Source organism: Vulpes vulpes, chromosome 4, assembly GCF_048418805.1.
Source record: "Vulpes vulpes isolate BD-2025 chromosome 4, VulVul3, whole genome shotgun sequence".
NCBI classification, from domain to species: domain Eukaryota; kingdom Metazoa; phylum Chordata; class Mammalia; order Carnivora; family Canidae; genus Vulpes; species Vulpes vulpes.
This window is the reverse complement of record NC_132783.1, coordinates 130069293-130094487: the sequence shown is the minus strand read 5'-3', so window position 1 is coordinate 130094487 and position 25195 is coordinate 130069293. Positions and strand designations below refer to the sequence as shown.

Below are 25195 nucleotides of genomic sequence, written 5' to 3'. Positions count from 1 at the left end.
AATAAAACACTGCTACTAAGTACCTGGAAATCTGCTGTTTTTTCACTTAACTTCATTGTTTCTTCTGTCTGTAAGAATCTGGGGACAGTAGAATCAGCTAAACTTTGATTTTCTTGGTGTTTTAACAGGCTAGATCTCAAGGAATCCAGGGATTGTAAGTTCAGCCCTTTGCCTTTTGGCTGTAGAAGATAAGAGATTTCTAAGAGTAAAAGTTTATCTGTAATTCCACCACAAACAATTACAAATTCCATAGACAACTGTACACAATCCAAGGACATTATTGTCAGTATGGTTTTAATCTGGAAAGACTAAGCAGCCAACTTTTACCAATGATACCAAAAAGCACTATACCTTAGACAATATCATACTTTGATATGTTTTCTCAAGCCTCTGGGTTGAATCAAGTAGAAGGGATCTCATGAGCACTGATGGAGACAGGTTATCAACAAATCGAAGGGTTGTGACCATGTATCCATCAGAAATAATGAGGTAGGGTAACCGTGAGTGTGCTTTTATGGAAAATCTCTGTCTCATGGGGTCACTATCAGAAGCTGATGAGTCTACAGAATTATTTGAATCTTGAAATGTAAACTGCTGTGGTCTAGCAAACAAACACAAAATTAAAGAATTAGTAAGAGAAAAATCTTAAAGGAAACAATCATATTATTCCGAAGAAAAGCAAAACAACAATTAAAAGCTACACAACGATAAAAAAGCCAGTTAAACACACTAACATTTAATTCCATATATCTCTAAGGAAAACACAAATGTTAAATAATATGTAGATTTATATGTTTTTTAAATGCCCCCTGAATTGTGGCATTTACTCTATTTTGTTTTTAATTTAGTTTTAAACAAACTATTTCAGAAAAGAATTAAGGTAGTTCATTTTTACTATTACAGAGTTAATAGTAACTTTTCCTTCTTACCATATATAAATATAAGAATATAATTATGAAAAAAGAATGTAATTATGAGTTATGAATATACTTGTTATTAAGGAGGAGAAAGAAGGGGAGCCTGGGTGGCTCAGTTGGTTGAGTGTCCAACTCTTGATTTCAGCTCAGGTCATGATCTCAGGGTTGTGGGGCTGAGCCCTGAGTCAGGCTCTGCACTAGGCTTGGAATTTGCTTAAGATTCTCTGTCCCTTGGGCAACCCGGGTGGCTTAGAGGTTTAGCGCCGCCTTCAGCCCAGGGTGTGATCCTGGAGACCCAGGATCGAGTCCCATGTCGGGCTTCCTGCATGGAGCCTGTTTCTCTGCCTGTGACTCTGCCACACACACTCTCTCTCTCTCTCTCTCATGAATAAAAAAATAAAATCTTAAAAATAAAAAATCTCTTTCCCTCTCCTCTGCCCCTCTCTCTCTTAAAAAAAAGGAGGGGGAGAAAAAAACTGAGAAAGACATTTGGAAAAGATGGTAGTGACTAACTTTTTATCAGTTTTAGATTAAATTTGACTGAGTTTCCATATAAATGTACTTATTTACTGTTATGTTGGTATACCTGATTAGGATTACATAATATTGCTGCTTATTAACTTTGGGGCTTTATAAAGAAATCAAATAATCAATAATATATTATAATCTCTTTCTGGTTAGGAAATTATTCAAATACAGGTTTTATTGGCCAAATAGTCAACAACAGGAGACTAGTTAAATATAGGACATACACACCACAGGAATCTATAGAACATTAAAAAATTACTTCATGGAAAGATGTATAATATAAACTGTTTAATCAAAAAAGCAAAAACAGTAAACAGCATATATCATAGAATTCATTTTGTTTGAAAAAAGAAACTAATATTATTATTATAAAGTCATACATACTTTTTTTAATTTGTAGGACAATACACTAAAAAACATTAATAATTGTTATTTGGGAGAAATAGGATTACAAGAGTATTTCATTTTCTATACTTGTTTTACAGCATTTGATTTCTAAGTTTCTTTTTTTAAATAATAAATATGTATTCCTTTTATAATCAGAAAAAGTAATCCAATTTATAAGGTCCTAAATTAATTCTTTTTTTAATATTTATTTATTATTCATGAGAGACACAGAGAGGCAGAGACAGGCAGAGGGAGAAGCAGACTCCATGTAGGGAGCCCGACGTGGGACTCGATCCCAGATCTCCAGGATCACGCCCAAGGCTGAAGGCGGCGCTAAGCCCTTGAGCCACCCGGGATGCACCCTAAATTAATTCTAAAAAATATGAGGCAATTCAAGTCAATTATGAATTGGACCTTAAAAAATAAGGAAAAATACTTTCACTGCAGGAAGTGACAAACTGTTCAACTAGAATTTTCTAATACTAAAAATTAAGCGTCATTTTTTGCTAAATATAATCAAGGACACACCCATCTTCAATTTCCTTTCTTTGAGGCAATGGCAATGGATTGATTTCAAAGGACTTTTCCAATTTTTTTTGTTTTGTAAATACCTGTGTATACATGTCAGGTCATACCTAATATCAACATCAATAACAACAAATATTTACGGAACACCTACTTTATGTCAGAACTGTGCTAAGCAGTTTATTACTAATTATTTTTTTTACTTCATTCTCTCAACCCTAAGAAATAGAGTCATTTACGTTTCACAGTAAAAAAAAAAAGAAAGAAAGAAAGAAAGAAAGTATAACTTACCCAAAGTCACACAATTAATAAGTAGAAGAACCAAGATTTTTTTTAAAAAACCAAGATTTAATTTTTTTTTTTTTTTTTTTAGATTTTGTTTGTTTATTCATGAAAGACACAGAGGAGAGAGAGGCAGAGATACAGGCAGAGGAAGAAGCAGGCTCCACGGAGGGAGCCCAACGTGGGACTCAATCCAGGGTCTCCAGGATCACACCCCAGTCCACAGGCGGCGTTAAACCGCTGCGCCACTGGGGCTGCCAAGATTTAAATTTTGATATGACTCCAAACCCAGCTGCTAACCCACCCCACAATTAAAAATTAACATATGGCTAAATTCTAAAGTCTTCTATTTTTTTCCCACAGTTTTTTCCTTCTTTCCTTTTGAGGAAAAAAACAGATAAATCCATGTACCAACTTAAGTTTGAGTTACTAATTTAACTGCTCTTCTTTTAAAACAATAAAAGATATATCACACTTCTTTGAACTTTTATATAAAAGAAGATAAATGTTTTAGTGCTACTAAATATTTAAGTAACTTATACTTACATAGCCACAATGTCAAATTTTCACCAGGATTAAGCAACAAAAAGAAATAAAAGAAAACTATAAATAAGAAACAGATATTGAGATAACAGACTCAAAGAAAGAATAAGACAATTTGAAAGACAAAATTATTTTACAAAAATACATAGTAAAGTAATACCAAAGGAGAAAACCTGAAAACAAAACAATTCAAATGTCTCACCTATATGTTATTAGTGGGTGAAAAGGAATAAATTCTGCTGGCCCAAATTCTATGGAGCAACCAAATGTAATTAATGTCACCAATTCACCTTGACAGGTCAATAAAACCAGGGAGCCACGTTTTAACATACAAGCCAGAAAAAGACTATCATGAGTCCAGCTGATATCACCTACCCAGTAGGACCTAGAAAAAGCAAGACAGTATATTTAGAAAGGACTCTACAATGTCTTTCATGATTTAAAATGGCCTAGCAAGGGTGAAACACTACAAAAATAAGGGGAAAAGAATAGTAGGCAATTATCACATACATTTTGGGTTATTTTACTTCCCAGAAAGAAGGTATGAAAAAAATGCTTGCTCATAAATATGTATTCCAAATAATATTCCAACCAGAAATTCACAGACACGTAAGCAAATGATAAGATGAAAATACTCTGTAGAACAGTTAAGTTTTTCAGTCAGTCACATTTTAATTAGAACAACTTTAATCATATTGGTGCCTACAACTAAATCTACTGATGAATTTAAAAGTCAATACCATGCCTGTCCTCTCTGCAGCTTGCCAAAGATCCATGCAGCAGCACACTGTCTTCCCTAAAGCTATCCTTACCACTCCTTAACTACCTGGTAATATGAATATCTTATGGAGACAGAAAGTAGCTCCTCATGTAAATAATGACACTCTAAGTCAAGCAGACTACTGCACTGAGACCAGTAATATTTTTTTTTTATTTTATTGAAGTACAATAGAGACATGATGTTACATTAATTTCAGATGTAAGAATGAATAATACCTTTAGAAAGGAACTTTTGGGGAGGAAAAGAAAATGAAGGGGAAGGCCTGAAAACTGGGAATTCAGAGATTCAGAAAAGGAAATTAAGAAGTCTAAGAGGAAATCTTCTACTCTATAATCCCAAGTAGATCCTGGTGGTGGCTCATGTGCTATCCAAAATCATGACTTACATTGTTATTAACACATAGGCAGAGCATGGCAATTTTGTTTAAAAGCTAACACCTCAGCCTCCCTGAGCATATAATGGTTTTCCCAGTCCAGGATGTCTTCATTTTGGTCTCTAATGAAACTCAATAGTTTCCTACCAATTGTGATTCTACTCTTCCTGAGACAATGCAAGAAAAAATAAAAGAAAAAAAGAAAATATGTTCACGTATCTTCCATCCTACTAAGACCCTTTCTTTTCTTTTTTTTTTTTTTTTTAAAGATTTATTTATTTATTCATGAGAGACACAGGCAGAGGGAGAAGCAGGCTCCATGCAGGGAGCCCGATGCGGGACTCGATCCTGGGATCCCAGGATCACACCCCGAGCCAAAGGCAGACACGCTCAACCACTGAGCCACCCAGGCGTCCCCCAAGACCCTTTCTGAAAGTGAGATTTTCCTTACATAAAGCAATTTTTAGAATCTATCAATCAGGGCAGCCCAGGTGGCCCAGCAGTTTAGCGCCGCCACCTTCAGCCCAGGGCATGATCCTGGTGACCCAGAATCGAGTCCCACGTCTGGCTCTCTGCGTGGAGCCTGCTTCTCCCTCTGCCTGTGTCTCTGCCTCTCTCTCTGTGTCTCTCATGAATAAATAAATAAAATCTTTAAAAAAAAAAAAGAATCTATCAATCACAAATACTGAAAGTAAATTGCATTCTCTATCTAAATACTTATTTAGATATCTTTTGAATTACCAGAGCCTTAAATTTATTAAACTATCAGAAAATTGAAACACTAATAGAAACACAAGAGTTTTTACCTGATAAGTGTAGCTGGGACCACAGGATTCTTATTACTACATCCTCTCAGGCTACCACAGAGAGTAACAAAATTCAGTGTGTTTATGAACAATACCTGAGTTGCCTAGAAAGGAGGGAAAAAAAAACAACAAAACCATTAAATTATTTTGCTTTAATCATTATTTTTGATTCTAGAGACCCAGAGACCTATTATCATATCAATAAACTCTCTTGGAAGTCTTTCCCAACTGGCAAAACAATACTGAAAACTGTAACTCCTCACTCTTATACTCTATTTTAAGGACATCAGTTACCACTTTGTATTTTTTTCTTCCTTTTTACTATTCTCTTTTCACTTCTGAAGGTCAAGTTTTGAAATTACAGCAGTTTAAATAAATTTAACAATCTACAATACTAAATTGGATCAGAAAACACCAATTCAAAGAACATAACGTAACATTAAAAAACAAGGAACTCAAAGCTGGACTAAACTCTTTTATAAGTTACTTCCAGGACAGATTATATTTACTGACCTTTGGGTCTTTCTGATTAAGGGTTACTGCCAGGGTAACACCATCTCTTGAAAAGGCAGAAATGAGAGCGCCTCTTGACTTTACTGAGGCACATTTAGGAATCAGATTGCACAGATGGCAGTTTTGTTGTGCCCAATGAACATGGTATGGCAATGACCTAAGAAAGTAATGAAATAATTGAAAATAGGAAATATGGTAACTTTTTATATTTTTTTTAAGATTTTTTATTTATTTATTCATGAGAGACACAGAGAGAGAGAGAGAGAGGCAGAGACACAGTCAGAGGGAGAAGCAGGCTCCATGCAGGGAGCCCGATGTGGGACTCGATCCTGGGATCAGGCTCTGGGCTTAAGGTGGCGCTAAACCGCTGAGCCACCCGGGCTGCCCATATGGTAACTTTTTAAGTTAATTTTTAGTTCATCATAAAGAAAACTTAAGGATTCAACTAAATTCCTACATGTGCACAAATATTAAGGGGCCTCTTAGCAACTATCCAGAAGTTTCATCAAAGGCACAAGAGCAGTTGCCAGTTAAATAAGTTCAGCATCAGCACTCTGTTAGTAATGGCATGCTTCAGAGTCAACTCCAAATACATCTGCTTTGATGAAAGTTTTATAGGACACAGATTTCTACATTATTGTAAATATTTTTACAGAAATTAAAGAAGTAGAGAAGAAAGGATTTTTAAAGTAGTGGCAATGTTCTGGGATGCTTGTCTGTTGCTAGAGCCTACAACTCTTGATCTTGGGGTTTTAAGTTCGAACCCCATGCTGGGCAGAGATTACTTAAAAATCAACTCTTTTAAAAAATAAAAATAGGCGCGCCTGGGTGGCTTAGTTGGTTAAGCATCCAACTCTTGATCTCAGCGCAGGTCATGAGTTCAAACCCTACACTGGGCTCCGTGCATTGGAGCTTCCATATAAAAAAATAATAATAAAATAAAATAGTCTCAATGTTCTATATTTGATACGAGGACAGTTATACACATGTATACTTATGAAAATTCATCTCATTATACACTTAAGATTTATTCATTTTACTTTATCTAAATTATACTTCAATGAAGTACTGTTAACATAAGAAAATGAAGAAAAACAGAAAAAAACATATTTTTACTAAATCTTGCTTAGGCATTATATGCTTTTAATGTACTCTGTATATTACTGGGCATTTTAGAATAAATAAAACTATTTTTATTTTATTTATATTCATTAATTTTTTTAAGTAATCTCTACACCCAATGTGGAGCTCAAACTCATGACCTCAAGAGCAAGAGTGGCATACTCTTCTGAGTCAACCAGGTGCCCCTAAATAAAACTTTTTTTCATTTATTTATTTGAGAGAGAGAGCTTGTGCATGCAGGAGCAGAGGAGGGTGGGAGGGGGTGGAAGGAGAGGCAAACGGAGAGGGAGAAGCACACTTTCCAATAAGCAGGGAACCCAATGCAGGCTTAAATCCAGAAACCTGGGACCATGGTCTGAGCCAAAGGCAGATAACTGAGCCACCCAGGTGCCCCAATAAAACTATTTTTAATTAAAAAGTACTTGAGTATTTAAAAGGTACAGTAGTAAATTCAAATTATGTCCCTTTTAAAATTCAATTGAATTATTTTTCAAAATAGCTACTTCTAGAATTTTAATACAAGACCACAGACTTTCTTTCCTTTTACATGTTCTCAATTCCAAGAAAGGACACGAAACAAAAACAAGAAAAACCTTCTAGAGTAAACATTTAAAATGAACACTAGTATTTATGGGAAAAACAGCTTTGTAAAATCTCAGAAGTTCAAATTTAATTTCATTTAACTAATCCTACTATGCTCTTATGGGAGAAAAAAATATTCCTGTAAAAGGGATAAAAAATAAGGAAGAAAAAAACCTTTACCTTACCTCATAGTTGTAAATACATTTTCATGCCACCGAATTGCTAGAAACGTTAACTTCAGACATTCCCCAGAATAAAAAGTAAACGAACACAAGCAGCAGTCTCCAAATAACTGTATAGAAAAATTTAATAAACTTTAGTATATAATTCATCTGAAAATAAATAAACAAATATATAAAACATGTATTTCTCATCATAAATAAAACACATGGAAATCCTGCTTATATTTTTATTCTTAATATTAGACTAAAGAATAAGTAATTAAAAAAAGAATAAGTAATTTTTTCCTTATTTCATAACTATGTATTATTTAAATTAGGGCACTATCCCTGGAGGTGGAGGAAGGTAAAGGAAAATAAAATTTTAAAATGCATAGTGCATTGGGTAATGAAACATTGGCCCATACACACAAACAATGCAGCAGCAGCTATTTATAATGGTTTTTAATGAATATGTTCTTTCTTGGAAATTAAATAGCTTAATATCACCAATTCTAGCTTTTTAAATTATAAAGCTAGTTTTATTTTAAAACTAAAGATAAGTACAGAATCAGACCTATAAAATACAAAGAACTGCTGGTTGTCAGAGGAGATGGGAGAGGGGGTTGGACAAAATGAGTGAAGGGGAGTGGGAGATACAGGCTTCTAGTTATGTAACAAGTCATGGGAAGGGCAGCCCTGGTGGCGCAGTGGTTTAGTGACGCCTACAGCCCAGAGTGTGATCCTGGAGACCCAGGATCAAGTCCCACATCGGGCTCCTTGCAGGGAGCCTGCTTCTCCCTCTGCCTGTGTCTCTGCCTCTGTGTGTGTGTGTGTGTCTCTCATGAATAAATAAAATCTTAAAAAAAAAAAAAAAAAAACGAGTCATGGGAATAAAAGGTACAGCAGAGGGTATATAATCAATATACTGTAATATATAGTACTGTGTATTACAGTACTGTAATAGTTTTGCATGGTGACTATACTTGTGGCAAGCACAGCATAACATAAAGAATTGTTGAACTGCCATGTTGTATATCTGTAACTAACACTGTGTGTCAAATATACTCAAATATAAAAAGAAATAAAAAGAAATAAATTTTAAAAACTAGGGAAAAAGAAAACTCAACTTAAGCCATTGTTTTTGTTCAATTAACATACAATGCTATATTAGTTCCCCTCTCATAACCACTAGTTTGTTGTCTTTATTTAAGAGTCTGTTTATTTTGTTATTGCTGTTTGCTCATCCTGATTTTTATATTCAACACGTAAGTGAAGTCATGGTATTTGTCTTTCTCTGACTGACTTATTTCACTAAACATTATACCCTCGAGGTCTATCCTGTTGTCACAAAGGGCAAGATCTTATTCTTTTTTATCACTGAGTAATATTCCATTTTATGTATATACCACATCTTCTCTATCCATTCACCTGTTGATGGACACTGGGTTGCTTCCATAGTTTGGCTATTGTAAATAATGCTGCAGTAAGCATAGAGGTGCATATGTCTTTTCAAATTAGTGTTTTCATTTTCTTTGGGTAAATAGCTAGTGGTAGAATTAGTGGGATCATATGGTATTTCTTTTTTTTTTTATCATATGGTATTTCTATTTTTAATTTTTTGAGGAAATCCCATACTATTTTCTGCAGTGGCTGCACCAATTTATATTCTCACCAACAATGCAAAGAGTTCCTTTTTCTCCACATCCTTACCAAACACTGTTATTTCTGGTCTTTTTGATACTGGTCATTCTGACAGATGTAAGGTGATATACCTGTGTAGTTCTGGTTTGCACTTCCCTGATGATTAGTGATGTTGAGCATCTTTTCATATAACTGAGGTCATCTGTATGTCTTCTGTAGAGAAAATGCTATTCAGGTCTTCTGCCCATTTTTTAATTGGATTATTTGTGGGGTTTTGGTGTTGAGTTATGTAAGTTCTTTGTGCACTCTGGATATCAACCTCTTAACAGAAATATTATTTGCAAATATCTTCTCCCATTCATCAGACTGCCTCTGTGTTTTGTTGATAGTTTCCTTCTTCCCTGTGCAAAAACTTTATTTTTGTGTTCTCCCAAAGTTTAATTTTGCTTTTGTTTCCTTCACCAGAGGAGATATTTAAGAAAATGTTTCTACAGCTAATGTCAAAGAAATTACTGCCTATGCTTTCTTCTAGGAATTTTATGGTTTCAGGTCTCACATTTAGGTCTTTAATCCATTTTGAGTTTATTTTTTTGTGGTGTAAGAAAATGGTCCAGTTTTCTCAACACCATTTGTTAAAGAGACTGTCTTTTTCCCACTATATATTGTTGCCTCCTTCATCATAGACTGACTGATCATGTATGCATGGCTTTATTTCTGGGCTCGCTATTCTGTTCCATTGAGCTATATGTCTATTTTTGTGCCAGTACCATACTATTTTGATTACTTCCATCTTTGTTCTTCTTTTCCAAGATTGCTTTGGCTACTTGGGGCCTTTTGTGGTTCTATACAAATTGTGGGGTTACTTGTTCTAGTTCTTTGAAAAATATTGACATTTTGATAGAAATTGCATTAAATCTTTAGACGGTTTTGGGTACTAAAGACATTTTAACAATATTGGTTCTTCCAATCCATCAACATGGAATATCTTTCCATTTGTTTGTGAAATCTTTAATTTCTTTAATCAGTATTTTATAGCTTTTGGAGTACAGATCTTTCAACTCCTTGGTTAAATTTATTCCTAGATGTTTTTATTCTTTTTGATGCAATTATAAATGAAATTATTCTCCTAATTTCTCTTTCTCCTACATCATTACTAGTGTAGAGAAATACAAGAGATTTCTGTATATTCATCTTGTATCTTATGACATAACTGAATTCGTTTGTTGGTTCTAGTAGGTTTTTTTTGGTGGAGCTCAAGCCATTTTTGATGAACATTTTTAAAAATACAACCAAGAAATATAAAAATATTTTTCCACAATTTTACAATTACTCTGTCAATTAATGAAGACTAAAGACATATAGTAAAATACTACACACTCTCTTCAATTGCTTCATAAATAATGCCTGTTCTTAAAGTCTGAGATCTCAACTTCTATAACACCATGTCTGATTTGGATTTTACCTCATTTTTTATAAAAACAGCATGTACTACAGTTTCTTTATCTTCTTTAGAAGGCAAATGAACTGCTTCTTCAGGTATGATCTGGGACCACTGGCCTACCAATGAAGGACTTTTAGAAGATAAGATAGTCTTGAATTCCAAATATTCCCAAAGAAATATGCATCCAGAAGGAGTTATAAGCAAAACTCTTTTCCCATTTCCAGATACATACAAGTACAGTCTCAAAGAGCTTGCTTTAAAAAAAAAAGAAAGAAAGTTAATTAAACCTCTGAAGTCTGAATTGTTCCCAGAAAATACATAATTTATCTATTCTGACAATAAGAAACTTAATAATACTTCCATTCAGGATAAAATTAAGGCACTACTAATAAATTAAAAGTACAAACAATAGTAACATATATTATGTACTTGTTATATGATGGAACCTACTGGTAAGGACATCAGGGTGGCTCAGTTGGTTAAGCGTCTGCCTTTGGCTCAAGTCATGATCCCAGGGTCCTGGGATCGAACTCCACATAGGGTTCCCTGCTCAGCAGGGAGCCTGCTTCTCCCTCTGTCCCTCCCCGCCCCGCTCCACTTGTGTTCTTGCTAGTTCTGCTCTCTCTCAAATTTAAAAAAAAAAAAAGAAGAACCCATTCTTATCAGATATTTTAGGCAAGACTTTTCTTTAAGATGAATCCAAGTATCACAAATAAATACCACCAAAAAGGGATGCCTGGGTGGCTCACTGGCTGAATGTCTGCCTTCAGCTCAGGGTGTGATCCCAGAATCCCGAGATCAAATCTGACATGGGGCTCCTTGCGGGGAGCTTGCTTCTCCCTCTGCCTATGTCTCTGCTTCTCTCTGTGTCTCTCATGAATAAATAAATAAAATCTTAAAATCCATATATAAGAAAATATATATACATATATATTCTATATAAATACATATATGTATGCACACATACAGAGATACACTTTTAAAATAGTAACAAGAAAATGTTTCATCTTCTTTTCCTATTTATTAAGTAAACCAATTTAAGCAAATAAAAAACTCCTACCTACTGCAGCTTGAATCATTCTCTTAGGCTTCTCAGTTGCCGGTATAGTTTTCAAGCAATCTTGATCTTTGTTCCAAAGAAAAAGCTCCCCTGTGGTGAGTACCCCAGCCAGCCACACATCTGTTTCCAAAAAGGAAATACAGTACTCACAACCTAATATTTCCCTTAATATTACCCCAAATTATGAACAAACACAATTAATCTAGCCCTTTGAAAATATCAGTACTACTTAACCATTACTGGATGTTGTTAGGACAATAACATCCTTCAGCAAAGGCTGCAGACTAGGAATTTTCTTCTTTGTTCTTCCTGATAGCAAATTAATTTCATTTATGAATTTATCATCCAAGAGAAAAACAGCTTCATCTTCCTAAGAGGAGAAACATGTGAGACTTAAGAGGTACCAGAAGTTAATTCAACCTCTAACCTAAATAAATTATCCCAGAAAGGAAAATAAAGTGACATGCAAGAAAGATTATACACTTATAACACAAATAATAAAATAAACAGTAAGGCTGATTAGGTAACTTGGAGATTTCTTCATTCTGTCTTAAAATACTTCTTATTAGAATTACTAGGTAGGATAACCTAATGGTTGCATCCAGACCTTTTTGATCTTTAAAATTATAGGAGTGTCTTCCAATTCTGCTAGTCAAAACTGAGTTATGCATGGTTTAATTTCATCAATTTGAACAGTAGTATGGACAAGTTTTTAAATTATTTACCTAGATTAAAACAGATATGGCTTCTGAAATTTATAAACCACAGACTCTGGTCATTTTTTATTATCTAGAAAAAGTATGGTCTTTTGGGGTACCTGGACGGCTCAGTCGGTTAAGCATCTGCCTTTGGCTCAGTCACGATTTCAGGATCCTAGGATAGATGCCCCTGCTCAGTGAGGAGCCTCCTTCTCCTCCTTCTCCCTCTGCCCTTCCCCCTACTTGTGCTCTCTCTCTCTCTCTCTCAAATAAATAAAATCTTTAAAAAAAAAAAGTATACTGTTTTGAATGAACCTTGTTTACATATATTCTAGGGCACTGGTTTTGAAAATACCATCCAGACAACAGTATCAGCAATACCTTTGACACTGTCAGAACTGCACACTATCTACCTCGGTTAGTTCCCTACTCAGGCAGGAACTCCAGGAGTGGGGCCCAATACTTGTTTTAAAAAGATCACCAGGTAAAGGGGCACCTGAGTGGCTCAGTCAGTTAAGTATCTGACTCGATCTCAGCTCAGGGTTGTGAGTTCAAGCTCAGAGTTGGGCATCACCAGATGATTCTTAACCACTGCAAAGCTCAAGTGAGACGCTGTTCTAGAGGAAGTTAACAATATAATTTGTCATAGGAAATGGCATTAAATACCACATTTTTAAGTTTTCGTATTTACTACATATCCTAAGAGGATTTTATAGGTTTGCCAACTTTCCCTAAGGTGAGGAATCTATTCCATATACTGTGACTAGTGTTCCTGGATAGCTGGTATATTCTGGGCCATCTTTATTCTAGTTCTAAGGGGCACTTTTATTGAAAACTCATGAAAATCACAATGGCAGGAAACACTCCAATGACGGTTCCAGTAAGGAAAGGTTCAGAAGAAGGGAATTAAATATTCCCTTTCAGCTACACAGAAGTAAAAAGCTTTTGCACCATGCAGGAAGAAACAACCAACAAAACAAAATAGCAATATGCTGAATGGGAGAAGACATTTGCAAATCATGTATCTGACAAGAGGTTAAAATTCAAAGTACACAAAAAAATTATATAACTCAACACCAAAAAACCCCAAATAATCCAATTTAAAAGTGTACAGAGGACCTGAATAGGCATTTTTCTATAAAAGACATACACAGATGGCAAACATGCACATGAAAAAAATGCTCAACATCACTAAACATCAGGGAAGTGCAAATCAAAACCACACTGAGATATATCACTTAAAACCTCTCAGCATGACTAGAATCAAAAAAACAAGGGAGGGGGCAGCCCTGGTGACTCAATCAGTTAAGCATCTGACACTATTTCAGCTCAGGTCCTGAGATGGAGCCCCACATTGGGCCCTGTGTTCAGCAGGAAGTCTGCTTGAGATTCTCTCCCTCTCCCTCTGCCTCTCCCCCACTCATGCTTTTTCTCTAATAAATAAATTAAAAAAAAAAAAAAAAAAAGACAAAAGGGGACTCTGGCTGGCTCAGTCAGTGGAGCAAGTGACTCTTGCTCTTGGGTTGTGAATTCCAGCCCTCTGTTGTGTGTAGAGATTACTTACAAATAAAATATTAAAAAAAAAAAAAAGACCAGAAATAACAAGTGTTCAGCAAGGCTGTGAAGAAAAAAGGAACTCTTGTGTATTGTTGGTAGAAATATAAACTGGTTCAGCCACTGTGGAAAACAACATAGGATTTCCTCAAAAAATTAAAGATAGAAATACTATATGATCCACTAATTCCACCACTGGCTATTTACCCAAAGAAAACAAAAACACTAATTTAAAAAGACATGCACCTCCATGCTTACTGCAGCACTTTTTTACAGTAGCCAAACTACAGAGGCAACCCAGTGTCCATCAACAGGTGAATGGATAGAGAAGATGTGGTATATACATAAAATGGAATATTACTCAGTGATAAAAAGGAATGAGATCTTGCCCTTTGCAACAACATGAATGGACCTAGAGGGTATAATGCTAACTGAAAGAAGTCAGTCAGAGAAAGACAAATACCATGACTTCACTTACACGTTGAGACTAAATTTCAAAATGAACAAACAACAATAAAATAAACAGACTCATAAATACAGAGAATAAAGTGGAGATTTATCACAGAATATGTTGTATACTGGAAATTAATATAACATTGTTATATTTAAATTTTTAATTAAAAATTAAAATTAAAATTTTTAAATTAAAATTTTTAATTAAAAAACTCCCTTTGAGGAGCACCTAGTGGCTCAGTCAGTTAAGCACCAGACTTCAACTCAGGTAATGATCTTGGGATCCTGGCGTGGGGCCCCATGTTGGGCTCCATACACAGCAGGGAGTTTGCTTTTCCCTCTCCCTTTGTCCCTCACCCTGCTCATGTTCTTTTTCTCTCTCTCTCAAATAAATAAATAAAATCTTAAAAAAAAAAAAAAAAACCTCACTTTGATATAAGCCATCTCAATCTTGAACCTAATGTGATAAAAATTTTTTTTTTTTTTTTAATAAAAAAATTTTTTGAAAGTAAAATATTTCTTCTAGACAGACCATTTAACTTTCTGGAGAAGCTAACTTGCTCACCTTAAAAAAATAAAAAACACAAAAATTCTTGCTCTATGAGCACGTGATCCTTCTAAAGACGGTGGGTTTATTTTTTAAGACCATAGAACATCCTATCTTAGAGCCAAAGTATACATTTAACACATTATTACAGCTGGTATTGTATGAAGATAGGAGAACCTACCTGTCCTAACCAGGAGACTCGTGGCCAGGGCTTTTTCTGTTTGATACTTGTTGATGTCAAAACTTCTAATCGTATCTCCATGCTTGTTAACAACAGTCCACAAGATGCTGTAAAAAAAATAAATAAATGAATGAATGAATGAATAAATAATAATAATAATAAATAGCCCATAAGATTTACTGAGGATTTGAATTTATAATTTTCACAAAGTAAATCACCTTTTTCATCAAATTAACTCTTTTTAAAGTAAGATACTGAGAATATATTTCATATCTCATATTTCGAATAGTCAGACAAAATGTATTTGCTTTTTTCACAAGTTTTTTCTCAGACTATGAAGATAAAAATAAACTAGGAAAAGATCTTGACAATAAAATTTCTATGTGGTATGTTTTTCTCAGTGTTCTAGGTATTTCCCAAAGACGCCCATAACAGTATCTCCCATCCCACATGCTCTTCTTATACTGTGACTTTGACACTTCTTTCATTGAGAGCTCTGCCTCATCTCTTAAAATTGGAGATTTTTTTTTACTATTTTGACAAAGAGTAAAATGGACGTGATGTTATACATTTCCCAAGGCTCCATCATAAAGAGCAATTACAGCTTCTACTTTACTCTCTGAAGTAATCACTCTTGAAGCTTTTAATCACCACAGAAGCAGTCAAACCACCCTGAGCCATCAAGCTATAAGAGAGTTCAAACTAGCCCAAATAAAGATGAAGCCCAGAAATGAAGTGAAGATGCCTGGCAAGTACCATGATAGATGTGGGGATAGTTGCAGTGGAAGCCAAGAAGAGTTTGCTGAAGCCAAGGAGGTGAGGAAAGCATAATCTTGGGATAGGGGGAATCCTGGGAGGATGTTCACATGGTGTGACTGCCTGGCACAGTGTGCTGTGCCCAAACAGAAAACACGGAAGTCATTCTAAAAAGGATCCCACTGACCAAGGTGAAAATTGTTTGAGGATCAAAACAAATTATAGCAATGGATTTTAAATCATGAGGGGTGCCTCGCTGGCTCAGTCAGTAGAGCATGCAATTCTTCACCTCAGGGTTGTAAATTTGAGCCCCATGTTGGGTGTAAAGATTACTTAAGAGTTTTTTAAAAATAATCTTTTTAAAAATATTATTTATTTATTTATTTATTTTTAAGATTTTATTTATTTATTCATCAGAGACAGAGACAGAGAGGCAGAGACATACACAGAGGGAGAAGCAGGCTCCCTGCGGGGAGCCCGATGCGGGACTCAATCCCAGGATCCTGGGATCATGCCCTGAGCCTAAGGCAGACACTCAAACCACTGAGCCACTCAGGCGCCTGTTATTTATTTATTTGAGAGAGCGAGCATGCACAAGCATGAGTGGTGAGTGGGAGAAGGGCAAAGGAAGAGGAAGAGGAAAAAGCAGACTCCGCACTGGGCAGGAAGCTCAATGTGGGACTTGATTCCAGGACCCCAAGATCACAACTTGAGCCAAAAGCAGACACAACCTACTGAGCCACCCAGGCACCTCTGGAATATTCTTAAAAAGATGAAAAATGTAAAACTGAACCTTAATCTGTGTCTGACTCTAAATACCAACTGACAAGAAATAAAGAAAATGAAGGAACATATTAAATACACCAGAATAAAATTAACCAAATTCAGAATGTAAAAAATGCTATAGGATAAATGATGCAGTTTCTTCAACAAATAAATGGTATTTTAAAGGGGAGAGGGAGAAGGGCACCTGGGTGGCTCAGTCAGTTAAGCGTCTCACTCCTGATTTTTAGTTCAGGTTATGATCTCAGAGTTTTGAGACCAAGCAAGCCCTAAGTTGGGCTCTACACTCAGGGAGTCTGTTTGAGATTCTTTCTCTCTGCCCCTCTCCCAAATTGCATGTGCTCTCGCTAAAATAAATGAATGAATTAATTAATTTTTAGAAATATTTTTAAAGGGGGTGAGGTAGAGAAGTTGCCAAATTGCTGTATATGTATTACATAAATATATATATACACACATATAAAATTGGGGGGAATGTTAAGAGAACATAATCAAATGCAATATGTGAAGATCTTTTTTGGATTGTAATTTAAACAAATCAGTTAGAAATAGATATTCAACAGCTGCCAAAAATAACAGGAAGATCTCTATAAACTTGGATTTCTAAAATATGTTATTAATTGAAAAAAGCAAAGTACAGAAGAGTATACAAAGCGGCATCTGCCTGGCTCAACTGACAGAGCAAGTGACTCTTGATCTTATTGTTCAAGCCCTGCACTGGGTGCTGGGTGTGGAGCCTACTTTAAAAAAAGAATGTACCTAGTATGCTACTTCATGTGTAAGGAGACGGAAATAACATATGCATCATTTAATTTTGCAAAAAGAAACAGAGAAATAAAACAAACTAACAAAATAGGTTAACTACCACAGTGCTGGGGGAAGAAGGGCTAGAAAACAAAGTGGATAGGCTAGGGAGAGAGGGATACCTAATATACCTTTCACCATATAGTTCTGAGTTTTGGAATTACATTAATAAAAACAAGAATGGGGGATGCCTGGGTGGCTCAGCAGTTGAGCATCTGCCTTTGGCTCCGGGTGTGATCCCCATCCCAGGATCGAGTCCCACATCAGGCTCCCTGCAGGGAGCCTGCTTCTCCCTCTGTCTATGTCTCTGCCTCTCTCTCTGTGTCTCTCATGAATAAATAAATAAAATATTTTAAATAAATAAATAAATAAATAATAAAAACAAGAATGGAAGGGGGACAGAAAACTTAACACAAAGAGAAGCAAATGCGACTGTATTTCAAATGAGTAAAATAACCACAATGAAGAGAAAAAGAATTCAGGTAACTTTTAAATACAGTATTTTGACTATATGCCCTCAAACTGAAGATAAAAAGGACTACAAACAAATCTCAAATTCTTCTTAGTAGGTTTGTTTTTCCTAGGGGTATGAATATAGAAATTATGATGCTATATTTTGTGAACTGTAGGACTGAGCAAATGAACATATACATATATATATATTTATACATGTATGTACACATACATATAAACATATATAGCTGTTGATGGGAGCCAGCATTCTCATTGCAGAAAAAAGAGGAAATAGTTATAAAATGGGGAAAGGTAAAGAAGAGCCCTAAGGGGTTGGATAAGAACTGGAGATATCACTATAAAAACTCATGATTTCTAGCTCCGTCTTCTAAAAGGGCCTGCAGGAGCAATGATACTCTACTAGCAATGAGCAAACTTAGCAACCAAGATTTTGGTTGTCTTTTGTTTTGTTTTGTTTTGTTTTGTTTTGTTTTTAAAGATTTTACCCACCCACTCATTTGAGAGAGAGAAAGAGAAAGCCTGAGCAGGGGAGTGGAAGACGGAGAAGCAGACTCCCCACTGAGCCCTGAACCCTGCTGTAGGGTTCAATCCCAGGACCCCGGGATTATGACTTGGGCGGAAGGCAGACAGACACTTAACTGCTGAGCCACCCAGGCACCCCCAGATTTTCGTTTCTAAGTACCATTCCTCAGTAAGAGACACCAGGGCTCCTTGAAAAACAGCTGATTTCAGGGCAGGGATAGCAAAGCAAACAGATGGACCTGGAACATCTTGTTCCAAAGTAAGGAAGCAAACATATGATGGGGACATGTCAAAAAGAAACAGGACCAAGGGCTGCCTGGATGGCTCAGTCTCTTAAGGTTTCAGATCAGGTCACAGTCTTAGGGTGGTGGGATCAAGCCCCACCTCTGGCTCAGAGCTGAGGACAGAATCCGCTTGTGAATCTTTGCCCCCACTTCCCCTGTTCCTCCTGTGTGTGGGAGTACACGCACACGCACTCTCTTTCTCTGTAATAAATAAATAAAATCTTCAAAAGAAAGAAAGAAAGGGGACCAAGATTGATGGGCCAAATCTCCAGATCAAATTTGAGACACTCTGAGCATCAAAATAAAGATGAGCAACAGGTTACAATCTCTTAAATGAAGAATAAATGAGGCCACACTGATTTGAAGGTAGATATGGAAAATCACTATTTTCCAACTATCATAGTAAAAACTAATTCAGGAAAGAACCATCAACCGATGCCAAACCAGGCAGAGGGAGAGGGAGGATTCTAAGATTTACATAATCTGGAGTTATTTCCCCACAATTGCAGCTGATCCTTGAACAACACAAGTTTGAACTCTAAGGGTCAACTTATACACAGATTTTTTTCAATAAATATGGTATAGTACTGTATTTTCTCTTATTTTATTAATGCCATTTTATTTTCTCTAACTACATGATACAGCATATAAAACATACAACATATAAAATATGTGTTAAATATTTGTTATTTTTTTTAATTTTTTTTTTTTTATTTATGATAGTCACAGAGATAGAGAGAGAGGCAGAGACACAGGCAGAGGGAGAAGCAGGCTCCATGCACCGGGAGCCCGACGTGGGATTCGATCCCGGGTCTCCAGGATCGCGCCCTGGGCCAAAGGCAGGCGCCAAACTGCTGCGCCACCCAGGGATCCCAATATTTATGTTATTAATAAGGCATGGTCAACTGTAGGCTATCAGTTTAGTTTTTCCGGAATCAGCAGCTTTTCAACTGCATGGGGTGGGGGTTGACATCCCTAACCCCCACGTGCTTTAAAGGTCAATTGTACTTAATTTGCAAAAATGGAGAAAGTAACAGTGAACAGGAAAAAAAATGATAGTGGAGAAAATGGGTAACATCTTAAAAGGGCGACATTATGCTTCTCTGATTGTGATAATTTGAAAAAAGACATAACATTACTTATATAGTATTCCCACCAAAAACTTCAAACCTAACTCTATTCATGAGGAAATTAATTCATATTGAGGAACATGACATAAATGGGCTATTAGTCCTTAAAAATATTGATAATGGGGCACCTGAGTGGCTCAGTCAGTTAAGTGTCTGCCTTCAGCTCAGGTCATGACCCCAGGGCCCTGGGATCAAGCCCTAGTGCAGTTCTGTGCACAGTGGGGAGCCTGCTTCTCCTTCTGCCTGTGTCTCTGCCTCTCTGTCTGTCAGGAATAAATAAATAAAATCTAAAAAAAAAAAAAATGAGAGAAGGAAAAGGTATGGGCAAAATATAAACACGTGGGCAAACAGGGTGACAGTGTAGGCAGTTCTTTAGTATTCTTCTTGCAAATTTTCTAAAGACCTGAATTTCAGATTCAAAAAAGACGAGAATTGACTATGACAGGGTATTAAAAGACATCGAGGGGATCCCTGGGTGGCGCAGCGGTTTGGCGCCTGCCTTTGGCCCAGGGCGCGATCCTGGAGACCCGGGATCGAATCCCACATCAGGCTCCCGGTGCATGGAGCCTGCTTCTCCCTCTGCCTGTGTCTCTGCCTCTCTCTCTCTCTCTGTGACTATCATAAATAAAATAAATAAAAAATTAAAAAAAAAAAATTTAAAAAAAAAGACATCGAGGAATTAACGTTATTCTTGGTGGTATGTGGTAACGCTATTATGGGTTTTGGGTTTGTTTTTTTTTTTTTTAAGAGTCCTTACCTTTTCTAGATACGAGAGATACACTATGTACTTAAGTTTTTATGCCAGGAATTTGCTTTAAAGTGTTCCAGAAGTATGGTCATATATAAAAGCCTTTCAACTAAAAGGTAAAGGATAAAAACAGCTCAAGATGTAAGCCGGAGCCCCACAGGGTTTGCCGGTGATGGACGGGCCTCGACTTCCAGAACTCCACCAGATGCTCTCACCTCCTCTTTCACAGCAAAGATTCTCTCTGCCTCACAGTGAACCCGCACTCAGAACAAGAACTGCCACAGAGAATAATAAACATCTCGGAACAAGGGAAATCCGCGAACGGAAGAAAGAAATGAAAAATAAACTCGGGGATCCCTGGGTGGCTCCGCCGTTTAGCACCGCGCTCTCGGCGCAGGGCGCGACCCTGGAGACCCGGGATCGGGGCCCGCGTCGGGCTCCCTGCGTGGGGCCTGCTGCTCCCTCGGCCTGGGTCTCTGCCTCTCTCTGTCTCTCATGGATAAATAAACAAAATCTTAAAAAGAAAAAGAAATTCAATCACACTCACAAAATACACTAGGAGGAAAACTATGTTGAGTCTACACCCCCCCCCCCCCCCCAAAAAACACGACCTTTATTCAAAACTCGTTAGCGAGCGCGGTCCCCAGAGTCCTTCCGCGGTTGCCACCCCAGGCAGCCTAAGGAATCGCACCCGGCCCTCAGGGCTCAATTTACCCTGAAGAGGGTCAAACCGAAGTTTGTCCACCGCCACCGCGCGCGAGTCCCGGGGTCGTGCCCAGGGACCCCCCCACCACCCCCAGGGGAGCCCCCACCCTGCGGCGGAGGCTGGGGGGAGGGCGGCCCGAGGATGCTGCGGCCGGAGGGCGACGCGGGGGAGGCGGGGGGGGAGGGCAGGGGAGGGCAGGGGCGGGGGAGGGCAGGGCGGGGGGGGAGGGGGAGTCTGGGGAAGGCCGAGCGCGAGAGGAGGACGGGGGGGGGCGGGGGGCAGGAGGGGAGAGGGGGGAGGGGACACGGAGCGCGAGGGGAGAGCGGGGGCGGCGCGGCGCGGCTGGGCCAGGGGGCGGGGGCGGGGGCGGGCCGAGCGCGGGGGCCGGGGCGGCGAGCGGCCGGGCCTGGGGCAGTTACCTCCCGGGGCCCCGGCGTCCGTCCGAGGCGGGGAAGGCGCGGCGAGACCCAGGGCCGCACGGCAGCGCGGCGAGGAGGCGGGAGGGCGGCGGCCGAGGCCCGGCCCGCAGCCCAGACGCGAGCCTGTGCCCGGGCGACGGCGGGGCGGGGCGGGGGCGGGGCGGGGGCGGGCGGCTCGCGCTGCTCCTCCCTCCGGCGCTGCCTCCCCCTCGGCGCCCCGCGCTGCGCGGTCCCGCCCTCGTTCCTTCCCGGAGCCGCCGCCCGGGCTCCCGGCCTCCAGCCCCCCCTCCCCGGGCTCCGCGGCTCCCGCCGGGCGCGTCCCTCCCGCGCGCCTGCAGACGCTCGCCCCCTGGGGGCTCGGGGACCTGGTCCGCCGCCGTCCGCGGTGGGGGGGGGGGGGGGGCGGGGTGCAGCCTGCAGCGCCCGGCGGGCGGCTCCGTACTCGCCGCCGGCCTGACTGGTGTCGAGCGCGCTGTTTGGCCTGGTGGCCGCGGCCGGTCGCCTGCCAGCCGCCCTAGAGCGCTGGCCACCTGGAAAGGCATCGTTCCCGGAAGCTTAACTTCCAGGGCCGTAGGCGGTGCCTGCTCTGTTCCCTCCTCGCCCTCCTCTCCACGGCTTGAAGTCCTGGGCTTGGCCCCGGGCACTTTGATTTGTCTTCTGCGATGTCTCTTTATTGAGCATTTACCTTACTCTCCATTTACACCATAATGACATTCCTGAAGTTCTTGCACGTTAACATTTGTGTACATCTAGGTTTAGTCTTTAATATTAAAAACAAGGAGTCAGGAACACCTGGGTGGCTCAGTGGTTAAGCATCTGCTTTCGGCCCAGGGCGTGATCCTGGAGACCCAGGATCGAGTCCTGGGATCGAGTCCTGGGATCGAGTCCCACGTCGGGCTCCCTGCATGGAGCCTGCTTCTCTCTCTGCCTCTCTCATGAATAAATAAAATCAAAATAAATAAAATAAATAAATCAAAATAAATAAATGAAATCAAAATAAAGAAAGAAAAGAAAAAATAAAAAACAATGAGTCAATATATACTTTAAAGTTATTGATTTAGTATTTCTCCGACCTGGCTGCATATTAGAATTATTTGGAGAGCTATTTAAAAATATTGGCCCTTGCGATCCACTACTGAAGATTCTGATTTGATTGATCCCAGATAGAACCCAGTTTCTCTTGCTTTTAAAAGTTCCCCAATTCAAGGGGCGCCTGGGTAGCTCAGTCCCTTAAGCATGGATTCTTGATTTCATCAGGTCAGGATCTCAGGGTGGTGAGACTAGCCCCAGGTCCAGCTGGCACTGGGAGTGCAGCCTGGGTAAGATTCTCTCCCTCTCCTTCTGTCCCTCCCCCTGCACGTGCTCTAGCTCTATTTCTCTCTTTCTCTCTAAAATAATGTCTTTAAAAGTTCCCCAAGTCTATATTGGAATTATTTTTTTTTTAATAAAAAAATAAAAAGAATCACACTTAAAAAATAAAATTTCGGGCAGCCCCGGTGGCCCAGCGTTTTGGCGCCGCCTTCAGCCCAGGGCCTGATCCTGGAGACTCAGGATCCAGTCCCACATTGGGCTCCCTGTGTGCAGCCTGCTTCTCCCTCTGCCTGTGTCTCTGCCTCTCTCTCTCTCTCTCTCTCTCCTCCCCCCCCCCCCCGCCGTCTGTCATGAGTAAATAAATAAAATCTTAAATAAACAAATAAATAAAATTTCCACAGGTGATTCAAATCTGAAGTCAAGGTAGAGCCTGCCTGATATTACCAAGTTGACATTCTTAATCATATACTAATTCACAGGCCTCCAGCATCATGAACATTGCATATTGGATATTGGCCTCATTTGAATCTTTGTCAAATAGGTGACAATAGTAACTCACTATCTTACTATGCATTTTTTATTTCTAGTGAGATTGAACATTTTCCAAATATTTACTATCCATTTGTAATTTTCTTTTTTTTTAAGGTTTTATTTATTTATTCATAAGAGACAGAAAGAAGCAGAGACACAGGCAGAGGGGGAAGCAGGCTCCATGCAGGGAGGCGGACGTGGGATTCCATCCCTGGTCTCCAGGATCACGACCTGGACTGAAGGCGGTACTAAACTGCTGGGCCACCCAGGCTGCCCTGTAATTTTCCTTTTATGAATTCTCTTTATATTCTTTGACCATTTGTTCAATGGCATTGTTCAAGTTTTTATTATTGTAAATAATTATGAGAATTAAGTTATTATTCTGCCAAATAGAGCAAATCTATCATTTACCTTTTAATTTTGTTGATGTAAGTTGTACGAAAATACGGAATAACAGTCTATTTTTATAAGATTTTCATTATTCTTATCTTCATTTAAATAAAATGTCAGCTGATGTCACTACATATTTTTTTAAAGATTTACTTATTTTAGAGACAGAAAGAGCTCACTGGCCCATTTACCCACAACTTGGGGGAGGAGCAGAGAGACAGCATATTCAAGCAGACTCCCCACTGAGCCCAGAGCCAGAAGCACCCTCACCTTACGACCCTGAAATCATGACCTGAGCCAAAATCAAGAGTTGGATGCTGGGCAGCCCCGGTGGTGCAGTGGTTTGGCGCCATCTGCAGCCCAGGGCGTGATCCTGGAGACCCTGGATCAAGTCCCGGTAGGGCTCCCTGCATGGAGCCTGCTTCTCCCTCTGCCTGGGTCTCTGCATCTCTCTCTCTGTATCTCTATGAATAAATGAATAAAAATCTTAAAAAAAAAAAAAGGAAGAAAAAAATTTGGATGCTTAACTGAGCCACCCAGATGCCTCTAAGGCTTTATTTATTTATTTTTTGAGCAGTTTAAGGTTCACAACAAAACTGAGAGGCAGATATAGAGGTCCCACATATAGTCCCTTGCTCCCACAAAAGCATAGCCTCTCACCCATTATCAATATCCTGCACCACATTGGTACATTTGTTATAATTAATGAACTTCTGTTGACACATCATCATCACTCAGAGTCTATAGTTTAATTAGGGTTTACTCTTGTTGTTATACATTATGTGGGTTTGGATCTTTAATTTATTACTAATTATCCATATATGACAATTTTGTGTAGGGACTTTGAGCGTTTGGGGGTAACCGTGTGTCAATATTCAATATTAAGATATCCCTCTTAAAACTTTCTTGGCTCTATTTGATGGATACATCTATATAGAACTAGCTCTTCCCTCTCTAATCCACGTATCTTTTCCTAACACCAAATGAATATTAACACAAAATAGGAGAAATATTTGTCTTGTCTTAGATCCATCTAAGTCCTATAACTTCATTTTGGTCTGTAACAAATACTCCCTAAATCTCAGTGGCTTAATGCAACTGAACCCCTTTTTTGGAATAAAGCTTGATCCATACTGCACACCAATATATATTCCAGGGGTATCGATATTTAAATTTTAAAAATGAAATCATAAAAAAAAATATTGTTGAGGGGCACCGGGTGGCTCAATTGGTTAAGTGTCT

The 25195-nt window shown here is 38.7% G+C and overlaps 1 protein-coding gene across 41 annotated transcripts in view; it reads right to left on the bottom strand.

Moving 5' to 3' along the window:
* The window catches only part of CPLANE1 (ciliogenesis and planar polarity effector complex subunit 1), a 138651-nt gene extending 116666 nt beyond the window's left edge, over positions 1 to 21985 (bottom strand). For 35 of the 41 annotated variants that reach the window (XR_012001285.1, XR_012001286.1, XR_012001291.1 and 32 more), the window contains exons 1-11: positions 21722 to 21872; positions 15096 to 15202; positions 11897 to 12032; positions 11663 to 11782; positions 10624 to 10856; positions 7545 to 7651; positions 5656 to 5812; positions 5143 to 5246; positions 3385 to 3567; positions 352 to 601; positions 24 to 179 (exon numbers count right to left, since the gene is read on the bottom strand). Coding sequence is in view for 21 of the 41 variants with exons in the window: in XM_072757067.1 (XP_072613168.1) it covers positions 24 to 179; positions 352 to 601; positions 3385 to 3567; positions 5143 to 5246; positions 5656 to 5812; positions 7545 to 7651; positions 10624 to 10856; positions 11663 to 11782; positions 11897 to 12032; positions 15096 to 15176 (1527 nt within the window). In the remaining 20 variants the exon portion in view is untranslated. Of the gene's footprint in view, positions 1 to 23; positions 180 to 351; positions 602 to 3384; positions 3568 to 5142; positions 5247 to 5655; positions 5813 to 7544; positions 7652 to 10623; positions 10857 to 11662; positions 11783 to 11896; positions 12033 to 15095; positions 15203 to 20347; positions 20464 to 21721 lie in introns of all 41 variants that reach the window. The other 6 variants (XM_072757084.1, XM_072757085.1, XM_072757087.1 and 3 more) reach the window with 3 other exon arrangements.
* Positions 21986 to 25195: the final 3210 nt, after the last annotated feature.